General features: G+C 40.3%; 3 protein-coding genes across 9 annotated transcripts in view; 2 read left to right on the top strand and 1 right to left on the bottom strand.

The window, feature by feature from the left end:
- Positions 1-14,502, top strand: part of LOC143890517 (GPI transamidase component family protein / Gaa1-like family protein) — a 29,513-nt gene extending 15,011 nt beyond the window's left edge. For all 6 annotated transcript variants that reach the window (XM_077395238.1, XM_077395239.1, XM_077395235.1 and 3 more), the window contains 3 exons: positions 3,340-4,183; positions 4,296-4,429; positions 13,318-14,502. In XM_077395238.1, the coding sequence (XP_077251353.1) occupies positions 3,340-4,183; positions 4,296-4,429; positions 13,318-14,200 (1,861 nt within the window). In that variant the 3' untranslated portion in view covers positions 14,201-14,502. The remainder of the gene's footprint in view (positions 1-3,339; positions 4,184-4,295; positions 4,430-13,317) is intronic.
- Positions 942-2,714, top strand: LOC143890518 (uncharacterized). The gene is made up of 3 exons (XM_077395241.1): positions 942-1,737; positions 1,828-2,032; positions 2,132-2,714. The coding sequence occupies exons 1-3, from the start codon at positions 1,389-1,391 to the stop codon at positions 2,424-2,426; spliced, it is 849 nt and encodes a 282-aa protein (XP_077251356.1). The 5' UTR covers positions 942-1,388; the 3' UTR covers positions 2,427-2,714.
- A 1,166-nt stretch (positions 14,503-15,668) lies between the features above and the next one.
- LOC143889337 (Polynucleotidyl transferase, ribonuclease H-like superfamily protein) lies at positions 15,669-21,620 on the bottom strand. Of its 2 annotated transcripts, XM_077393520.1 has the most exons (7): positions 21,296-21,620; positions 21,007-21,212; positions 20,818-20,898; positions 18,648-18,773; positions 17,166-17,289; positions 16,811-17,004; positions 15,669-16,704 (listed from the first exon to the last, which is right to left on the bottom strand). In XM_077393520.1, the coding sequence occupies exons 1-7, from the start codon at positions 21,524-21,526 to the stop codon at positions 16,647-16,649; spliced, it is 1,020 nt and encodes a 339-aa protein (XP_077249635.1). In that variant the 5' UTR covers positions 21,527-21,620; the 3' UTR covers positions 15,669-16,646. The 2 variants fall into 2 exon arrangements, with proteins under 2 accessions (XP_077249635.1, XP_077249636.1); XM_077393521.1 differs by lacking the exon at positions 15,669-16,704 and having other exon boundaries at positions 16,726-17,004; positions 21,296-21,618.
- Positions 21,621-22,533: the final 913 nt, after the last annotated feature.

Genomic DNA, 22,533 nt, shown 5'->3' with positions numbered 1-22,533 from the left:
GACCCGGCATGGTCTTACGGTACATTGGTTCCGAGTCAAAGAAATAAAATAACTTGCATATTCTGTGGCAAAGTCATATCGGGTGGAGGTATAACCCGCTTGAAAGAATATTTAGCGGCTGTTCCTGGTGAAGTAGCATCATGCAAAAAAGTGACTGAAGATGTAAAATATCGAATGAAGCACCTTTTAGATGCAAAGAGAAAAGAAAGGGCTAGGATGAGCATATCCAGAGCAGAGGTTGGAGGTTTTTATGGCACACCAGACGAAGAAGAAGAGCAGGATGAAGAAGACCTTGGCACACAATTGCCTCAAGTCCCTCAACGAAGAGGTAAGGAAGTTCTTGTAGAACCGAGTGGTACAAAAAGGAAGAAGAAGGGAATCACAGGAGGGATCAGGAATTTCTTTGCAGCACGAACAACCCCTGGAGCCCAGCCAAGCATTAAAAGTGCTTTGGCTACTAAAGAAACAATGGATAGAGCAGACATGGCGGTTGGCATGCTTTGCTACGATGCCAATCTCCCTTTCAACGTTGCCAATTCACCTTTCTGGCAACCTATGTTTGACGCTGTGAATGCCGTGGGTTCGGGTTATAAGGTACCTACTTATCATGCTTTAAGGGGTCCCATTTTGAAGAATACAGTGGATGAGGTAAACAACTACTTGGAGGAAATTAAGATGTCGTGGAGATACACTGGTTGTAGCATTATGGCAGATGGATGGACAGACACCAAACAACGTTCCCTAATCAACTTTTTGGTGTACTGCCCTAAAGGAGTCATATTCCTCAAATCCGTTGATGCATCTGGCATAGTGAAGAATGCCGATGAATTATACAATATCTTTGCAAAGATTGTCGGAGAGGTGAATCCGGAATATGTGGTGCAATTTGTAACTGACAGTGAACCAAGTTACAAAGCTGCTGGGAAAAGACTAGAAGCCGCGTTTGGTACATTCTTCTGTACTCCGTGCGCAGCTCATTGCTTAGATCTCATCTTGGAGCATCTGTGCAAACCGACTGTATTTCCTCACATAGCAACCACAATTGAGAGGGCTCGAACGATTACAAAGTTCATCTACAACCATGGAAGCCTCTTGAATTTGATGAGGAAGAAGTTCACAGGAGGGAAGGAGTTGTGCCGCCCTGCTGCAACCAGATTTGCTACAAATTTCATTAGCATACAAAGTCTGGTGTTGAATCGGAAAGCACTTCAGCAGATGTTTGTGTCTGATGAGTATAGTACTAGTAGGTTTGTCCAACACCCACTGAGTGAAGGGGTAGTTAGTACTGTGTTGGATAAATCTTTTTGGGACAATGCAAGTACATTCTAAACATCAGCGAGCCTTTAGTGAGAGTGCTGCGCTTGGTAGATCGGCAGGACAAACCGGCGATGGGTTACCTATATGAGGCTATGGATAAGGCCAAAGAGAACATCAAGGAGAGGTTGAAGAGAAAATCAGATTACAATCCCATCTGGAGGATCATCGACCAAAGATGGGATAGGCAACTCCACAGTCCCCTCCATGCAGCAGGATATTTTCTTAACCCTGCTCTCTTTTTCACTCCTACCTTCTCTAGGCACAGTGAAGTAACCAGAGGCTTGTTGGCATGCATCACTCGACTGGTACCTGATGAAGGTACACAAGACCTCATCACCAATCAGATTGAGGATTATCGAGAGGCTAAGGGTATGTTTGGAATGAAGCTTGCAATCCGCAACCGAACGAAGTTGGGACCAGGTATATTTGAGTTTTTTGTTTAATTAAGTATAATTCATTTTAACTTTCAGTTTCTCAACAAATAATGATTTACTATTTGTTACTTTACAGTTGCATGGTGGAATCAATTCGGAGGTGACGTGGAAGAATTACAGACATTTGCGATCAGAATTCTCAGTCAGACTTGCAGTGCGACTGGGTGTGAAAGGAATTGGAGCACCTTCGAACACATTCACTCTGCAAAGAGAAATAGGTTGGAGCACCAGAGATTAGATGACTTGGTGTTTGTCCATTACAATCTTAAGTTTCGAGAAAGGTATACAACGTAATATAATGTTTTCAACTCTCACCTCATCACTTTAAGCTTTTAAGTTTAACCTTTGACATTGATTAAACTTAATGTTTTCCTTTTCAGGGACTTGTTGAGGAAATCATCTACCACTAGTGACCCTTTGAGCATAGACCATCTGGATGTCATGATGGATTGGGTTGCAGAAGAAGAAGATGTCATATTCACGCCGGAAGACATTGGGTGGGAAAATCTTGAAGCACCTACTGTTGTGGTTGGGGCCGGGGACGACAACGACGACTTTCTCATGCCTCTTGAAGAAGATGTCCATACTGGTGGTCCAAGTGGTGATGACGGCGGCGGCGACGACGACGACGACGAAGAAGACATTGAGTATGATCATCCGGGTTATGATGACTGAGAGTTGTTGCTACTAGCTATTGTCTATGTTTCATTTTCATGTATCTTTTTTTTTAATGTTTTTCTATGTATCAGACTATCAGTTGCACTTGTGCAAGACTTTATGTGTTTAAGTAATGAATATGCCTTTTGGGACACATATTTTGGACTATTTATTAGTTTTTCATCTTTTTCTATTGATTTTTTATTTTTTTGGATTTTTCTCATATTTTTTAATATATTTTTTGTGTGAACGAAAAGTTTCGACCGAAATGCACCGAAATGACCGAAATCCCACCGAAATTCCGTTTCGGTGGCCAAAACGAAATGGCGACCGAAACGGAATTTACAACTATGGTGTATATATTAATATATAATATATATATATTTAAATATATTAAATTCTTAACGAGCCTTAACGAGCCGAGCCGAGCCGAGCCTGGCCTAAATCAGGCTTGGCTCGTTAAGCTTAACGAGCCTGGCGAGGTGGCTCGGCTCGGCTCGTTAAGGATTCGAGCCGAGCTCGAGCGAGCCTCCGAGCCCGAGCCAAAATTGACACCCTTAGCAAGCTACATTGGATTTATTTATTTATTTTTCTTTGATCTCCCTGTACTAATTTAGCTACATCTGGACAGATATTATATAATAACAAAACATTAGCATGCTGTCTATTTTTTTTTCTGTTTGCAACATCTTAGGCGAAATTGTATACCATTATGTTTTGCTAAAGTATCAAAATGGTAGATATACGTCCATGTGAACAAGCTGAGCAGCCATTTCAACATTTGGGATTTCTTTGTTTTGGATTGTATGTATTACTTTCTTTTTTTATTGAATGGTACATTACTTTCTTTTATTTATACCACCATCTTCTATCTTCCACTTTTTATTCAGCCAATGACAGATGTGCATCTTAATTTATGTGACCAATACAGAGAAATTCCAAGATTGATAGTGCAGCATATGGAAGATGTCGGTGCTGAAGTTTATTATCACAAGTTCTATTCTCAAAACAATCAGTTTCATCCTCTGCACTTCTTCTCTGGTACCCCCTTTTCTGTATTGGTACATGATAATCGTAGTTGTACTTCAGTCGGTGTCAATTCGGTTGGTATAATAAGAGCTCCTCGTGGTGATGGGAAAGAAGCAATTGTCTTGGTGACACCTTACAATTCAGGGAAGATTGAACTAAGCGAGGCTTTGTCATTAGGCCTGGCATACTCGATTTTTTCTCTCCTCAGTAGAGCTACTTGGCTGGCCAAAGATATTGTGTGGCTGGCTGCAGATTCACGATACGGTGAATATGCCTCAGTTTCTGCATGGCTGAGAGACTATCATAATCCTGTTTTCTTAGGTAGTTCAGGAAAGTTTGATTTTGATATGTGTCTTGAAGGCAATCATCAGCTTCATGGGGGGGATTCTGAGGCTTTCAGACGTGCTGGAACTATGGCTGCTGCACTTGTCTTTAAGATAGTGGGCAGACAGGAAGAAACTGAGAAGGATACTCTGCATATCTATGCAGAGGCATCTAATGGTCAGATGCCAAACCTAGACCTCATCAATATTGTGCAGTATTTGGCAGTTCATAGACAAGGTCTGCGTGTTAAGGTGGAGACAGTATTTTCTTTACTCAACACAGCATGGTTGAATTTTGTTGGTGAAATACTTGAGTGGCTAAGCAAAATAGCTGGAAGCTTAAATCCCCAATGGAAATTTGGAATCCCTGTTGTGGATTATGTCGAAGGCATCGCTACACTTGCAAGTTCAATGTATTACCAGGTAAATAGTACAAATGCCAGTCTTCTTGCTACCAGGTGTAGTTTCAAATTCAAGTGAATATGCCCCATTCTTGGGATTACACTCATAGGCTTGTTTCTGTCTTTTCTGGCAGGCACTCGGTGTTCCCACTGGTTCACATGGTGCCTTCCGTGACTACCAAATTGATGCAATTACACTGGAGATGGCACCTAAGATTTCATTGAATAGCGAGATTGGGCAATCTGCATTTCTTTTGAGGGGTGGCAGGTCAGTGTTAATTTACCTAGGTAATGAACTTCAGCATTTTATCATTTCCAGACATAGGTTCAGAAAGGATAATCTGGTTTGATTCCATTTGCTTTGACTTCTCATATAACTTCATTTTGCAAGATATCTGGAAAATAATTTGTATATGCTGGAACACTCATGAATCTCCAGTGTATGTTTTATTCATCACAAAAGCATGAGTACCTCCAATCCCCAGCTTTGACCCAACCCCAGCCCGCCTACCAAATACACAAAAAAGGAAAGGATGAAAAAAGAGATATGCATGAATGTATCCATATTCAGTTTATACCACTGCAATGCAAAAACATGGGTGGCTTATTCGAAAGTTTGACTCACAACGAGCTGAGTCATTGGTGGCTTAGCCCAATCGTCTTCCAAATATATATATATATATATATATATATATATATATCCTACACACACACATAGGGAAGTGATATTTACTCCCCTTTTGGTCAACAGGGACACCCAGCGTCAGTGTACGTGGCAATCAAATCCACTGGATTCTTCTGACGTCAAGTATATTAGCCCCCCTTTAGTCATTGATGCACTGACGCTGGGTGTCCCTGGTGATCAAAAGGGGCGTAAATATCACTTCCCATATACATATTCCTAGGGGCGTAGAAATACGATCTGTAGAGGCACAAAATGAACCATTTTGTAGACGTCCATTTTAAACCTCCACAAATCAACGCTTACCATGATCTCATGGAGATGATTTCTTAGGGACACCCTATCTATGTTAGGTCCTATAGAATCAATATCTAACATAACCCAAACAACATAGGCACCCACCCTATTTAAAAACTCTAGCTCAGAAAATCTATCTGAACTTGAGCTCGGAAACCATTTATTATATATATATATATATATATATATATGTATATATGAGAGTACATTTCCTACACACTTGTGTAGGTAAGTTACCTGCACACTACCTTAAAATACAGTGGGGGCCCACATTGTTTGGGTGATCCAAACCATTCATTTGAATGATCCTCACATAGATAGGGTGTCCACAAAAAATCAGATCCATAGGATCATCCTAACCATTCAAACTATGGAGGCAAAAAATGGACTAATTTGTGAAGGTTTATACACGTCCATTTTACCTCCACAAATCGTAGGGTTGGGATGATCCTATGGATCTGATTTTTTGTGGACACCCTATCTATGTGAGGACCATTCAAATGAATTGTTTGGATCACCCAAACAATGTGGGCCCCCACTGTATTTTAAGGTAGTGTGTAGGTAACTTACCTACACAAGTGTGTAGGAAATGTTCTCTCTCTCTCTCTCTCTATATATATATATATATATATATGAGGAAAGTGTTCCTGCGCAAGGAGCTTCCCTGTGCGTAAGTGGCTTAAAAAGCCACCGATTGGTTCGTATGGCCGGTCCACCTTTGCGGGGTCCACAAAAAGCGACCAATCGGTGGCTTTTTAAGCCACTTAAGAGAAGGGAGCTCCCTGCGCAGGAACACTTTTCTCTCTCCCTCTCTCTCTCTCTCTCTCTCTCTCTATATATATATATATATATATATATATATGAGGAAAGTGAAGCTACACCTACACCGCCGGCTTAAAGTACAATGGGCCCACATTATTTTGGTGATCCAAAGAATTCATTTGATTGGCCCTCACATAGATAGGGTGTCCACCAAAAATCAGCTCCATAGGATCATCCCAACCCTAAGATTTGTGGAGGCAAAAATGAACGTTTAAAAACCTTCACAAATTTGTCCATTTTTGCCTCCACAGTTTGAAGGGTTGGGATGATCCTATGGAGCTGATTTTTGGTGGACACCCTATCTATGTGAGGGCCAATCAAATGAATGTTTTGGATCACCAAAACAATGTGCGCTCATTGTATTTTAAGCCGGCGGTGTAGCTAAGTTAGCTACACCGGTGGTGTAGCTTCACTTTCCTCTCTCTCTCTCTCTCTCTCTCTATATATATATATATATATATATATATATATATATATATATATATATATATATATATATATATGGGGAAACTGTTCGTGAGCTTGAGCTCATATATGCTTATATGAGCTAGAGGGCCCAAACACATGGGTCCCACATTTTTTGTGGTGATCCGAACCATTCATTTGCAAGGCCCCATCGTATATAGGGTGTACCAAAAATCAGGTCCATTGGATCATCCTAACCCTCCAAAAGTGAAGGGCAAAAATGGGCAGATTTGTCGACAAACAGTGTCTGTCCTATGGATCTGAGTTTTGGTACACACCCTATCTATGTAAAGGCCTTCCAAATGAATGCTTTGGATCACCCCAAAAAATGTGGGACCCATGTGATTGTGGCACTCTAGCTCATATAAGCTATACGAGCTCAAGCTCACAAACAATTTTCCATATATATATATATATAGGGTCGTGTGTAAAATGGATATGGTAAAGGTCTATGCTCGTGTGGAATCGGACTACTTAGATTTTCTCCTAGAAAAATGTCTCTGGGGGCTATGGAGAAGCTGGATGAGGGAATGCATGTTGGGCCCCTCCTTTTCCTTGGTGATCAATGGTAGCCCTAAAGGCTTCTTCCAAAGTTCTTGGAGACTTAGGTTGGGTGACCTTTTGTCGCCTTTCCTATTCACTATCATGGGGGATGCTTTAAGATTTTGGTGAAGGCGGACCAAGTGGGATTGATTGAGGGAGTTATAATTAGGGAGGTGGGGTCAATTGCTCATCTTTAGTATGTCGCTGGCACACTTTTTTTTTTTTGCCAGAGCTGTTAAGGTTCCAATCCATAATCTACAAATTATTTTGAGATGGTTTGAAGTGGTATCTGGGTTGAGAGTGAACCTAGGGAACAACTGTGTGACTGGTTGCAGTGTGGACCTGCCTATTCTTACTCAATGGGATGGGATTTTGGGAAGTTTATTTGTTATGCTTTTTATATTATTTTTTGGGGCATCCATTGGGTTCTGGCATTCTCTTTGGCTTTCTATGGAATTACATCATTGAGAGAATGTAGAAAAAATTGGCTCATCGGAAGAAATTCTTCCTCTTCAAGGGGCCTCCTCACCCTAATTTGCCAATTTATTTAATATCTCTTTTCAAAATCCACGTGGGGGTCGCAAATAGAGCCGAGAAGCTGCAATGTAATTTTATTTGGGAAGGAAAAGAAGAGGGGACGTGGATAAAAGGCGTAGTGAGATGAGACACGGTGTGTCTCCCAGTGGAGGATAGGGGCTTGGGAATTGGTAATCTGATGACTAGAAAAAAGGCCCTCTTCGACAAATGGTTATGAAGGTTCAAAGAAGAAAAGGAAGCTCTGTGGAAGAGAGTTATTAGAGGGAAATATGACGTGGTTGGGGATGGGTGGGACATCGGTCGATTAAGGAGAGGCTATGTCTTGGGAGCTTGAAAGTACATATGTCCTATTCTTTATAATATGTTTACGGTTTAGAATGGGATGAGGGTGTGTTTCTAGAGTGACATTTGGTTAGGCCAACTCCCATTGTCCCAGTTTTTCCTGAGCCTCTTTAGGATTGTGAGAAATAAAAATTCTAGTATTTTTTAATGCTTTGAGGGGGTGGGAGGGAGGATAGTGTGTGAATAGGTCTTTTATAGAAACCTTAAGGACACTGAATTTGATAGTTTGGCTAACCTGCTTTGCATTTCGGAGGATTCCTTTGTCTCGCAGGTTTTGGTGGCTTGCAAGGTCTGGGCTCCTGATCTCTATAAACTCGTTTTGTAGACATCTCATCCCTCCAAGGCCGACATCGTATCCATCGAGGGAGCTTTGATAGGCTATGATCCCAACCAAAATACAGGATTTTTTTATTGGACTTTCATGGTCAAGAAAATCAATATGGTGTCTGTTGGAGAGACCATATGTTCCTTCACTGTTAAGAGACTTTCATCATTGGCATAAGGAATATGATTTGTTTGGTGTCTGATGGGTTCCTTCACCATCCTTCACGAGTTATTAGAGAGTTGGTGTATTTCCCTGCTTGGGTTGTTTGGGATTTAAATCCATGTGCATTGATGTGCAAACTTTGGGAGGGGGAGGGTTGGGCAACTCTCGCACGTTTGAGGAGTGACACATCTGTGGCTTGAATATCTTGGAACTTGGAAGATCAAGTTTAACGTGACTTCTTGGGTGATGACTAGGAAAGAGTTTTGGAGATATTCACATATCATATCCTTGGGAACTAGAAGGTTATTTTGATGGAAATGATGTCAAAGGTTAAATCAGTGGTGAGGTGGCACCTCCCTCTTAATTTCGATGACTGCACCCTTGGCAAGGTTTCAGGTTTCAGTTTCAGTCTTAACAGAAATGGAAACATATCGGTTTCGGATGAAAATTCCGGTGAAAATCCTCTAAAATTGTAGAAATATATGGAAACATATGCAAATTATGATGGGCATTTAAGGTGAAACTTTAGGAAGTGCTAGAAGAAGCACAAATATACTATAAAAACCATCACATAAGTGAAAAACCTATCAATAATGGTTCAACAACATCGAACACCTACTGACATGCATTGTCTCACATGCCCGATAATTCAGTACATTCCAAATTTCACATGTAATTTATTTAAATATTTATACATAATACATACATCACATTTCACATGCAATTCATATAAATATAATTATGAAATACCAACTAATTATGAAATATGATTATGAAATACTTACAGTTTTGGTTTCGATATGCACTTTAGTTTTGGTATATGTTTTAGTGGGGATGGAAACGGAAACGTTTAGGTTGCTTTGTGTCAGTTTTAGTGAAATTTAAAACCATGATCCTGGCAACCCTAGATCGAGGGTAATAGGTGGAGATTTTAAAGGTAGCGGGGGTTGTATCTAATATATCTGTCGCTCTGATTGGACATGCTAATTCTTCGAAGGATGAGGTGAGAGCTATTCATTTTGGTTTACTTTCCTTCACCAGTCAGATGGAGGGAAGATTGGAGGTTGAGGGAGATTCACCCAAGATGATTTCATGGGCACACTAAGACAAATATTGGATCGTGGGACATTCTAGGTTTGTTGATGATATTTATTAGTTTGTTAGAAGGAGAGAGATTGTATATCTCACTTGAGAAGTGCTAATAATCTCGTTGATTGAAAAATCAGATAGTCGAGAGACCAGTTGAAGGAGGAAAAGAAAAGCTCGTCTCTCTCCCTCCCTCCCTAGGTCGGCGGAATCCCTAGGGAGGGAGGAGGCTCATCTCTCTCTCTCTTGCCCTCTCTCTTTCTCTCTCTCTCTTTGTGATCTCTCCCTCCCTCTCTCTCTATGGTCTCTGTTTCTCTCTCTCTCTCTGATCTATCTCTCTCTCTCTCTCTCTCTCTCTCTCTCTTGATGGGCAAGGGAGAAGATGATGGCCGGATGTTGCCCGAAGATGGGCAGATCTCATAGGAATTGCAAAGATGGTGGCTGGAGGGGCGGAATTGCCGAATTTGGGCTCGAGAAGGCTGGATTTAATGGTGAAAGGGGCTAGATCTGGTTAGGGTTGATGAAGAAAGTGGGTGGGGGAGTCGTCAGAGGCTGTGGAAGGGGGCAAAGTAAGGAAAAGGGTGGCAGGATTCAGGGGAAAAAAAGGAGGTTGGATGTGGAGGTGAGGGAGGTTATGGACGGCGGCAATGAGACTCATTAGCAGCCATGTAGGGTTAGGGTTTGAAGGAGGAGGAGGGGAGTATTATGGTTGTTAGGGTTAGGGTTGAATGGGGAAGGAAGAGGGGAGTATTATAGTCGTTTGGGTTAGGGTTTGGAGATTAGGGTTTGAAGGGGGGAGGATGAGGGGAGTATCATAGTCGTTATGGTTAGGGTGTGAAGATTAGGGTTTGAAGGGGGATGGATGAGGTGAGTATTATAGTTGTTAGGGTTAGGGTTTGGAGATTAGAGTTTGAAGGGGGAAGGATGATGGGAGTATTATAGTTGTTGGGGTTAGGACTTGGAGTATACTTTCGGATGGGATCTGAATGATTTGATTCTAGTGGGGAGGAGGATTCTGATTTTTGGGTTAATGGAAGTAGGTTTTGGAGAGGAGGATGGTGGAAGGATTTGATATATTTTTAATGGGGAGCCACCGATGTTTGGTGGTGGTTCGAGGTGGAGGCCGCCGGAGATCGGATGATGATGTTGGGTGGTTGGCTATCGCGCATGGTTAGGGGCGCACAATAGCTCTGGGCCTTCGAGCGGGATTTTTAAAAATCGAATTTGCCAGCTGGATTGTGGTGGAGAAATCGCTGTGACGTGACAGGTCACGATCTTGACTTGGTGGGCCCCCACAAATATGGCACTTTTTGCTGGATTCAATTTAATTGAGGCTATTGGGTAATGTAAGGGGTAATGGGTTTTTATTTTGGGCCAAGGAAAATGCTCCTGGGCAATTCATACTATGTAAATCTGGTGAGACTACTAGTCCCCATTGTAAATTTTACTGGTATGAATATATTTGTCAATTAAAAAAAAAAAAATCTCGTTGATAGGATAGCCGATCAAGAGTGTTTAGATCTCAGATGTACACTGGGCTACTTTACCCAATAATGAGCTACACCTGTAGTATGATCTTTCTTTGATAAATTCCATTATCTTCGTTTGTGTGTGTGTGTGTGTGAGAGAGAGAGAGAGAGGGAGGGAGGGAGGGAGGGAGAGAGAGAGAGAGAGAGAGAGAGAGAGAGAGAGAGAGAGGTTGGTTTGACAGGGAATTTAAATAGAGGTTTAAAAATTAATATATTTTCAAAAGGAAAAGAAGGGCCAATCCACCTTTGGACTCTCGTGCTTCTTCCCAAATTCCACAAAAAAACATTATGTTGGAATGGAATGGGGAACCCTTCGGCGATGTCAGTCAGGCTATATCGCGGTTGTTTCCTTTCGCAACAATTTGATATCTATGGAAAGAATGGAACAATCGGGTATTCAAGGACAAAGAGTGAGCTTGTGGAAAGATAGCGCTTGATATCAAGGCAAACCTTATTCATTGGTGTAGGAGTGATTAAGATCATCCTATAGATAGTGTTGGGGACATTTTACTCAATTGGAAGGTAGTATTGTTGGAAAAAAGAAAAGAAGTTAAAGTGATGCTGAAGTGTGGTTTACACCCCCTGCTTGTTGGATTAAATTGAATTCTGATGGAACTTCAAAAGGAAACCCGGGAAGGGGGGGCATTAGAGGCATATTTCAGAATTCAAATGGCGTTGCATCCCTATCCTACTTGGGCCTTGCCAGGATCTGTGATACTATGAAGCGGAGGCAAGAGTATTACTATGGTTTGGATTTCAGAGCATGGATCGGGACCGCTGATAGTTGAAGGTGACTCGGCAAACATTTTAGCTTGGGCCAGAAACAAAGCAGCCGGCCCATGGCATCTAGCAGATATCATTGACGAAATAAGGGATCTTGTCGAGCAGATTATGCCTACTTTTCAGCATAGGAGACGATTGGCCAACGAAGAAGCAGACAACTTAGCCAAAGATGGTGCGGAGAGGGAGGAGCTGCAAGTCGTACAATCGGAGCGTAACAATGGAAAAAACTCGCCTGCTGGAAGTCTCCATCTGTTGACAGCAGTTTGAACTTGGGAAGGGACGTTTGTGGATCAACGGGTGTCGTTGGGTTGCAGGAATCATGTTGTGTCGTAGCAATGTTTCTGCCGCAGTTGTAACCATATCTGCCCACCGTGCTGCAGATTTTGTGGGTCCTGTGAAATGGTCTCTAAGCTTAATTGGGGTGGGCTTTAAAGTAATCAGGGTGGGTCTTATGGAATTGTTGTACCACTTGAGGGAAGCCTTGTTCCCGTGGTTGTAAAATATTTACAGCTCTAAATAAAATCATTAACTTTCTCAAAGGGCAGCCCAGTGCACGAGGCTCCCGCCATTGAGGGGTCTGGGGACGGCTAGATGTACGCAGCCTTACCCCTGCTTTGCAGAGAGGCTGTTTCCGTGACTTGAACCCATGACCACCAGGTCACAATCGTTAACTTTATCAAAAAAAAAACTTTTGATTCTTCCAAAATACTATTTTTCTGCATGAAATCCAAGGGAGTTCCACCATTGCTTTCCAATGGAAATTAAAAAAATAAAATAAAATTGGACTATGTTGGGGCATTGGAAACCAATGGGGTTCCCCCATTTCCATTAGAAAGAAAAGGGTAAAAAGAAAAGAAAAGAACAGTATGAGACTTCAAGTTGCATTTGATCACTGCCGGGGAAGAAATCCCTTATCGAAGCCTCATTTCCATTGAGTGCTTAAACTTCTATTGGATTGCATTGTTGCAAGCTCTTGAATAAAGCTCTTCAAGAGTTCCAATCTCTGCATCCAAAGAGGCATATACATTCAAATAGCAAATTTGTCCTCTTTGAGTTTTATGGCATCCACCTTAGGATTCATTATCATGTTTGGTATGTTAAATAAGACCACTCATTAGATTTGGAAGTTATTTTGTGTATGCATGTTTCACATACACACACCCAAAAACACAAATATATAACTTGTTTATTTGCATGCTATTTTTGGTATAAGTGCAAACTTTTTTTTGTTTGAATGGTAAAAGTAACTTTTTTGAGCACCTTCTTCTAACAGGAGTGAAAAGTCTAATTTGTCTCTTGATGATACCATCCAACGATTTGAGACTGTTCAGCCAAGTTTATCATGAGTTAAATTGTTTTTTACTAGTATTGATGTTTGGCACCTCATATGTGATCTGCACCCATATTTCGAATGTTGTACAACTAATTGTTCCATGAGAGTTGTTTATGTTTCATTATTTTGATTTTCTACTTCCCAATGGTGGAAAACCCATATAGCACTGCGGATGATTTTATCTATGGAAGTTCAAACTTAGATTCATTGCTTCTGGCTGATTTGTGCTTATAATGTTTCTATGATATAGGTTGATTGAGGGAGTCATACGGTCAGTGAATAATCTCCTCGAGAAGTTTCATCAGTCCTTTTTCCTGTATTTCTTAACCTCTCCCAGCAAGTTTGTGTCGGTAGGAGTCTACATGATTGCTTTCCTGCTGCTTGTCGCACCCCTTCCAATTCTCGCAGCTGCCCTCTATTCTGGTAATAGATACAATGATTGCACAAATAAAGAAAATCAAACACCTCAAAACGGTTGCCCTGAGGAGCTGGGTTTTGCTGTTGGGTCATGGAGATGGCTTCATGCTGCAAAAGTGGTATTCATAATTCACATATGGGCAGCCATTGTTTCATTACTGCCCTATCTCATCTGCCAATTGCCTGAAAGAACATCAACCGCCAGCATGTTAACTTGGCTTATTCTTTCGGTTTTCATCCTTCTAATCTTGTACCGCATTTTGGGCTCCCCTTACACATATTCCGCCAATGCTACCTCACCAAGCCAATCTCAAACAGCCAATTGGACCACACTGAAAGCAGTAACGATTGCAGCTGCTTCTATCGGCTTGGGTCTTATGTCAATCATTAATTTCGCAGCAGCTCAAATCGGAGCTGTAGTTTTGGTCCCGATATGCTTGATTGTGCACCCTTTTAAGCATATGTTGAGGGCTGCCAGTTTGAGAGCAGTTATACTGATGGCATGCAACTTAGTTTTGCTGATTGTTGGGTTTCCTCCGGCGGCGCTGCTCATCTTGAAAGGCTCTTCGAAGGAGTTTGGCGGGGTCAGCATTGGTGACTTCTGGGATTGGGCAGAATCTCTATGGGCGTGGAACAGTGCCACTTACCTCTACTTAGCTTTGGTTCACCTTCCTTGCTGGGTGTTATGTATACACATTCTATTGCATCCCTTGTGACCCTGTTGTTGAGAAATGCTTTACCAGTGGCGACGAACCATGCCCAAGGAGTGGCACTCTCTTGGTTCAGACCACAGGGGAATACAAAGGCATGTGTACGCAAAGGCAAGCGTGGGACTATCACACTTAATTTCTCAAAGATATTCTGGCATTAAGGTAAAACACAGGCAGACTGCTTGTGCAAATGTGACGGACACTTTTACTGAAAATTTGGCCGTGGGAATGTCTACACTGTTGGTTCCTCAATTTTACATTTTTATTTCAACTTATATTATTCCCCAATTTAATTATCGGTTCAATGAGGTATCGTGTGCTAAAAATTGTGCTAAAAAAGATTTTCGACCATCTCTATGTATCTTCTTAGGGAGACCATGCTTGTTTTGGATTTCAAGAACTGATCGACTCCAAAACTGGATTGTGTACTAACCGGGTAATTAGTCACACAGAATAATCTCTTATATCTCTCGTAAGGTGTGGTAATATCCTGGTGAATGGTGATTAGTCACTGAGACTGTTTTTTCAACGTAAAATGGGGGCCTAAAACAATTTTTACGCTTGAATTTTGTTTCTCCCATTTCACGTTGAAAGAAACTTCCCGTAGTTGGGAAGCTGGATGGTATGGTGGGTCAGCATGTATGTGTTTGAATCATTAATTAAAAAGGCATTGATCAGATAATCCTACCCATTGGATCTTGGCTTGCAAATCAGAAGAGTCAAATGGTTAATAGGAAAGACTCAAAACCCCTTTCTAATTGACAGTTTAGGATTATACAATATGTGTCCTTCATTTGATGATCCAAGTATCAGCACACGATGATACTAACCCTCCAATTTGAGGAGGTTGTTATCATATCTTAAATACTTACCATTACTTCACTTAATGTTATCTAGTCCTTGGTTGAGAAACATATTCACCTATGGAGGTTTGCACACATGATCAATGAGATTTTAGATCCAGTAGATTATCCGAAAATAATTCAGTACAGGGGTCAGTTAACAGTGATGTAGATAGGTTAGCTCAGGCTGGGAACCCGAGAGGAACATTTTGACCATCTACTTTCTTCCTCCCATACAAAGCTCCCATGCTTTTGGTTTTTCTTTGATAAAATGTTTGCTTTTATGCTTGCTATACTTCAGTATTGACCATCCCAGTAGCATTTTTATCCCTTAATGAATCAATCTATCATTACAAAAATGACCATTACTTAAACCAGTTAGAGATCTGATATTTCAACCCCGTTTGTTGGTCTTTTTTTTTTTAATATGATTGTTTTTTCAAGAAAAGACAAACAAAAGGAGGTGAAAATGCAGCCATTTTTAGGAGAAACCCAACGAGAGGGGGTGAAGATGCTAGAAAGATGTTGCAAATATCACTTCCCTACCACTTCTTACTTACATAATAACAATGACAAAAGACCATTCCGTTAGAAAGACTTCTTGAACCATGCCTTGAAGCATATCCCTCTCCTGGCAGTAAAGACTAACGACATTTTGAACCATGGAATCTAACATAGCTCACCCCTAGGGCACTGCAACCCTCTGAAGATTGGGAAGCCTTCCTTTTACTGTTTAAAAATGAAAGAAACCAAACGTATGCTCGCTGCAGGCTAAATGAATTTGGTTTATCACTAAATGTGTTGGGGGCTGAGGAGCCTTTGAGATGTGGCAGATCACCTTCAACCCAATACATGACAGGCAAATTCACCTCTGGGCCAACACTCCAAACTGCAATTAGATGAGGGAAACACAAACAAGTGGCAATCCTGCAACTGCCTTTAAACCCAGCACGCATCACGTGCTAGAAAATGCTAGTGCCATATAAATTGCAGTTTGATAGCATACTTCTATGTACAGTAAGATTGCAAGGTTCATGAGGCCAACTACATTTTTTCCCCCTTTTTTCCCCTTCTGGTGGGCGACTGGAACCAGCTCTATCATTGGTTGAGGCCTCAGAACCTGTTCATGATGATTTTGCATTGTTTTTTTTCTTCTTTGTTTTAAGGTAACTTTTTATATATAAGACGAAACCACGTTATATCGTGGGGACAAAAAGCCCCACTGAAATAACAGTATTTACATTGTTCCTAAGGCCCAAAATCCTGTCTACCAGTCAAAACTAACTAGATGGGCAGATAACTAAATAGGGAATTGCATTGTCGAATACAATTCGGAATGGAATAAACTGCTCAGCTTGCTAGGGAGGGTGTTGAGAAATTGGGTTTGATCAGGTGTATGGATGTTCCAAGATCCGCCTATAGTGTAGTGGATAGGCTTGCTAGGAAGGGTGTTGAGAAATTGGGTTTGGAGATGTTTGACTTTCTTCCTCTCAGCTGATAGTGTATAGCGGATAGGCTTGCTAAGGAGGGCATTGAGAAATTGGGTTCAGAGATCTTTGACTTTCTTCCTCCTTGAGTTTTTCTCTCTTTTTGTATTTTCTGTTTCCTGTTTATATTGTTGTACTTTTTGGTGGACCACCTCGGTCTTCTTCTTCTCTATTAATGCATCTGCTACCATTGAAAAAAATAAAAAACAAATAAACTGCTCAGCTTGATTGTAGCCATGCATTCAATTCCGACTAGATGGAGATTTGACCTCAAGCAACTGTCTCACCTCACACGATTCTCGAAAAGGAATTCTACATCATGACGACCCTTGGATCTCCTTGCAGTAATCTCCAAGATTGCACCATCAGCAAGCATACGTTGCAGCACCCTCGCAATGTTCTTAGTGTCATCGATCCCAAGATGGTGACTTCCAACCAATGGCATTCCTAGTTGGGTCATCATGGCCCACATTCCTGTGGCCTGTCATCCAAGAACACACAATCACGTGTAGTGAATCAATAACACAAATAGAGGTGAGGGATACATGTAGTAAACTGTTTCCATGCAGACGCAACCGGGAAAAAAAATAAAAAATCAAGACTCGACTTTCTGAATTGAGTAGTTCTGCCAAGCCTGCTCACCATCTTCTTGTAAAAGTTGAGATAGATGTCCTTCAAATTGATCCACTCCATGAAATACGGAGGTATCTCTATGCCTGAAACTTTGCATTGCTGAGGTACCTTTGTTTTCAAGTCCCAATTACCACTGCCAATCAAAAGACTAGAAGTAAGCTGGAAGAACTCCTTACAAGATATGATGAATATTATAAGATTAATACTTGAAAATATAAGATCTGCTTCCACAAAATATATGAATATATGAGAACTCCTTAATTACTATTTGAAAATATAAGATCTGCTTCCACAAAATTTTCCATCCTTTTCTTCTGACTTCATTTTCTGAAGTTTTTCATCTAATGGTATGGACCATGTACCATTAGGTGAAATATGAGATTGCTTCCACATATTAACAATCTTTTCATACATATGTTTTTTCTAAAAAATTTCAATAATGGTCTGTAACCATGTGTTACAATAGGTTTTCAGTTTTCATATAACAGTGATCTATAACTGGGCAGATAGGTTTTCAGTTATAGCATTGAGCAGTTAGCCATGTCAAGTCAAAAGTGATCTATAACTGGGCAGTAATCCATGTCAAGTGAGTTTGCAGGCTGAGACTGACGTAGTCATCATCAATCGAGAATGGTTTGCCTCTATTGGTTGACCAAGATCCACATAAGTGCCTACAGCAAGTTGGGGTATTTAACAAGATAATGAAGATCTACATAAGTTACTAAAGCAAGTTGGGATAATTAACAAGATAATGCCATGCGGGTATTACTTCTTCCACTTCTAATTGATCATTTCATTGAGAGGATAAAAGAAGAAAATGACAGACTTAAATTTAAGGAACATGGTATCATATTCCCTACAAGCTACTTAGGATTAATAGGTTTTACTTTTGGAGAAACAACACAATTGGCACATATTTTGCTGGAAATAGTTGGTAGTGGGTCAAGTCAGAATTAGTTAAGATGTCGGCTGAGGAATCGGCTGCCTGAAAAGAAACTGTAATTAATGCTTTCAACTCAACTCAACTCAACTCAACTCAACTCAACAAAGCCTTTGTCCCAAACTGTAATTAATGCTCTGCACGGCTGAATTCTTAAAAGAAGTAAATTATTTTTGGAAAAACCTCACAGATCAACCTGACTCAACCAAGCTAAACTGTTTAAGAACATAACTTGCAAAAGCTTGCATGGGTGAATCAGATATCATCGACTTGTGAAAGATATAATGTCACCAATGAGAATCTTATATCGGGTTGCAGATGCACTTATAACATGATCTAAAAAAATGTTCCCAGCAAATTGATGACATGTTAACAGCAGATGAATTTACGTCTTTTATGCCCAATTTTTTTATTTTTTTGAAAAGTAACATTTATTAAGAAATTTTATGCCAGTGTTGATAACGTGATTGACATGTTGACAATAGGTGGAGAACCAAAAGCTAAAATATATAGGACCAATTGGCTATTTAAGTACATATTTATCAACTAACCAAGTCACAAATGCTGCTTGATGTAGAGACCCTCCCAGGTCCTTTTTCCACAACTGGTGATGTGTTATCCAGGCCTCAAATTGTTGGAGCACTTCTTTAAATGGGATAGCTGTATCATGCCACACACTGCAAACCCGAGTTAGATTAGTTACTAAACCAGATGTATTAAACATAACAGTTTCATACTCAATTAAGCAAAATATTAGGATCTACAGTGAAATTTCTATCAACAATTAAAACTCTGGCTCAGATTGTGGGAACACTTGGAGAGACCACTGACAGAAAATATCAAGCAGGATTAAATGCTAACTAGAAATTACTGTAAAACGATTGATGAAGTCTGCACTGTTTCCATCAATATGAGTAAGAGCAGAAGAGATAAAGAATGAAAAGTTGGAATATAAGGAGATTGACTACAGAACCCAGGCGAAGAGCACGGATCATAACCAAGGCATAACTATAACACATGCTACACATAACTATCCAATCGAGACAAAGTCTCAAAAAAAAAAAAAAACATAGATGTTGGCTTGATCACATATTAGAAAGGATTACTCCATCAATACAAAAAATACCTATTTATCATTTAATGGTTTTCTTCATGTTGTAGGAGGCAGTGCTTGTTAGTTTCTGCTTTTCCATATATGTAAATCTAGTAACAGAGATTAGAGTTGCATGGAACTATTTTGCTGCTTCACATGTTTTGTTCATGCTATCAGAGCAGGCTTAAAGGTTTTCCCCTTGGATACCATGTTGCCTGGCGAGACCCTAAACAAGTCAGTCGATATCATCCCAATTTGAGACGCAGAATAGTATGCGGCCAGATGGAAGCAGATAATCCATGCCTAACTTAAAAAACTATTTTCTTAGAAATGTGGCTGTTCAAGTGACTTGTCCTCGTCCCCCAGAATAGAGAAGTAACTGGTTGCAAGAACATGCAGTTTTGATATAAAACTGGTTTCAAGGGCATAGACTTCAAAATTGGTTGAAGCCATGGGAACTATTGGATACACCACACAACAAAGAAACTAGTGAAGTGCTTTTGGGGCTGTTCACCACTGGGATAGCAAGCTGGAGTTTATTTTATCCTTGGATAGACATGTTATCCTTTGTTCATGAAGTGAACATTGAACACGATAATTTCAAGATAAACTTATCCAAGCAAGTAGCCAATCCCAAGAACATCTCCTCCAAAGATTTCCTATTCCCACGGTGAACAGTCCCTTTAGTGCTTTTGCTTTGGTACGTAAGCAAGAATTGCAGTTACTAATACTACCTACGTCACAAATATAGTTCTTAGGAATTTCTAGGTGAGCAAAAATACCGGAATTTTTATTTTTATTTTATTCTTTTTGGGTTTATATCAGGGAAAACATGAAAATAAAAGTATTTAACAGAGATAAAATATTGAATAACTAATAATATAAAGGGTTTTGTTAACGAATGCCCTGGGGGCACTCGTTAAGGTGCATTGGAAATGTAAATCTACACATTGTTTGAGAAAAAAGACTCAAAAGCCATGCAAAACTCTTAATCCCTATGTAAATTTATTGTAGATTTACATTTCCAATGCACCTTAACAAGTGCCCCCGGGGCACTCGTTTACAAAATCCTAATATAAATAATACAAAGAAACAAACTTAATGGCATTTGCATTTTGGGTAATTTGAATCTTGATTGCAGATTATACAAAATTGAAGCCAAATGCAATTTGATTGCACACCCAAACTAATCCTAAAACTGCAATGATGATTGCAACATACCACATCAAATAATACCACACAACATAATTCATACAACAGGAAAATAGTTTCAGTTCACTCTTCCATTGTAATGATGATTGCCATTAGAACCTCATGTCCTTTGTCAAAGGCTGATCATCTACTGGTAATGCTAGTTGCAATTAATGAGTTGAAGATCGAATGGATGTAGTTTTCGTATGGAAATGTGAAGATCAATGAAGAGGATTATATCACAAAAGCGGCATACATTAGTATTTCTTGAAGAGACCAGCATAGAATGGAGTGAACTCTAACTAAAAGTAAAAAACACCCAACATATAAAAGGAAAACAATCAACTGTCAAAAATTGAATTTCTCGAGTAGTACTCAGCTGCAAAATTCAGAGGTTTAAGAGACGTAATAACCAAAATAGAATTAAGAGTGCATACCGATCGACTCCAAATTTGCCATATTTTCCTTCAATATACTCATTTATTTTATGCTCACTCATTTTAGTAGGTTTCACAAACCTGTACAGGGAATAGAAGTGGTATAAGAAAGAGGGTAAAAACGGGAAAAAAAAAACTTAAGTATAACGATTCTCAATCAGCTGGCTAATTGAAGTTAGCAAGACATACCTATGGAAGCAATCTACGAAATTCAAAGATTTTGCATCAATGACTATAACAGGAAACTCGAGAATCTCGACTCTCCCCTCCAAGTCAAGCACCAAGAAATAATCTAGATGCTGAGATCTCAAATATTTGAGTTGGGTAGCAGCATTCACCGGAAGCTCCTTGGAGCAGTCGTGATTGAACTTGTCTAGGTGCATGGGATCATTCATCTGCAAGGCCAAACATACATATGGTAATCAAAGAAGACGAAAAGTTATAAACAGGAAGTGGGGTCAGAGTATAGATAGCGTACCTTGGTACACAGACCTTGGGTGTAATACAAACACATGGGTTTCCAATGATTCTCAATTTGGCTGTTGAGAGGCAATATTGGAGTTGGAGGAGGGAATGAGATGGAGGCAGAGATGTTGAAATTTCTGGTTGAGGGAAGCCAGAGAGACGAAGGGCCAAGTGCAGTGGAGAGGATGGGAAAGGTGCGTGAGAGAGAGGTGTAATATGACTGCCAAACCCTAGCAAACGCCATTCAAATAGAAAGTAGATGGATGGAGAGTCTTCTGCAAGGAGGAGGACTCCTAGATATAAGTAAGGAAAGACGGTTTAGGAAATAATTTTTGGGGCTTAACCTATTTAGGCTGTGGCCCATCTAATGGACGGTTTCGGCAACAGGTGCACCTAAACGTAAGGCAATGCATACATTTTAGCACTTGAATGGTGATTGAAAGTGAGCATCTAGCTGGGCCTTCTGTGGTTGAGCCATGGTAAAAAGTTTCGGCAATTGAAATCCTAGGCATCCAACAAGTGCCCACATTCTGATGTGGAAAAGACAACAATGATCTTTTAGCATGGCCTACCCTAAATGGCACAAAACTTACCCCCCCCTTGGCCCTAGGGTTACGAATCACAAACCAAACTGAATCGAAACTGCGAACCTCAAATGTTAGTTGGCAGTCTTACAGGCATCCAAATGGGCCCAAACCTAAATAACCACAATTATAAAGTGAACTCTCCCATATATCTGATACACCAAACCAAGTTATTATCATCATCTTATCAAAAAGTTTGGGTATTATTGTCATAAAAAAAAGAAAGAAAGTAATGTGATCTTGTGTTGCGAGTGCCATGGGCTGTTAGGGACCTCCCTAACACAGGGGTGTCTTCCTAGCTAGTCCGCAAAGACTACCAACCGGTAAATGTGCCTTTATCACTGCTAGAAACAAACAATAGCTTTTCAGCTCATTTACCCGTAATGAAAAATTGTTTTTTGTTATTTTCACAAAATACTGTGGCCGTTTAGGGCTGGCAACTGGGCGGGGCCGGATGTTGCATTCCCCGTCCCCATCCCATCGGGGAATACCTAATCCCCATCCCCGCCCCCACACAAAAATCCTCACCTCAAAAAAGCTTTTTAATCAAATATATGGTAGTGCCAATATCACTAGCATAAAAAAAATATTTAATGTTAACTTAAAAAATACTAAAATAAGAGGATATTGATAATGGCTTGCATAGTAAAACGGGGCGGGTCCATCT

This window comes from Tasmannia lanceolata, unplaced genomic scaffold (genome assembly GCF_043159265.1).
Source record: "Tasmannia lanceolata isolate RefF3 unplaced genomic scaffold, GAP_Taslan_0.1 ptg000013l, whole genome shotgun sequence".
NCBI classification, from domain to species: Eukaryota; Viridiplantae; Streptophyta; class Magnoliopsida; order Canellales; family Winteraceae; genus Tasmannia; species Tasmannia lanceolata.
Note: the sequence above shows the minus strand (reverse complement) of the source record. Positions and strands in the feature narration are given on the sequence as shown.

What these genes read in the sequence shown, in the direction of transcription:
- LOC143890518 (XM_077395241.1), top strand. Translation starts at nt 1,389, where the DNA reads ATGGGTTACCTATATGAGGCTATGGATAAGGCCAAAGAGAACATCAAG. An exon ending in CCGAACGAAGTTGGGACCAG is followed by an intron (nt 1,738 to 1,827) that starts GTATATTTGAGT and finishes GTTACTTTACAG; the next exon opens with TTGCATGGTGGAATCAATTC. An exon ending in AATCTTAAGTTTCGAGAAAG is followed by an intron (nt 2,033 to 2,131) that starts GTATACAACGTA and finishes TTTCCTTTTCAG; the next exon opens with GGACTTGTTGAGGAAATCAT.
- LOC143889337 (XM_077393520.1), bottom strand. Translation starts at nt 21,526, where the DNA reads ATGGCGTTTGCTAGGGTTTGGCAGTCATATTACACCTCTCTCTCACGC. An exon ending in TTCGTAGATTGCTTCCATAG is followed by an intron (nt 20,899 to 21,006) that starts GTATGTCTTGCT and finishes TTCCCTGTACAG; the next exon opens with GTTTGTGAAACCTACTAAAA. An exon ending in CTTTTCGAGAATCGTGTGAG is followed by an intron (nt 16,705 to 16,810) that starts GTGAGACAGTTG and finishes CAATGGTAGCAG; the next exon opens with ATGCATTAATAGAGAAGAAG.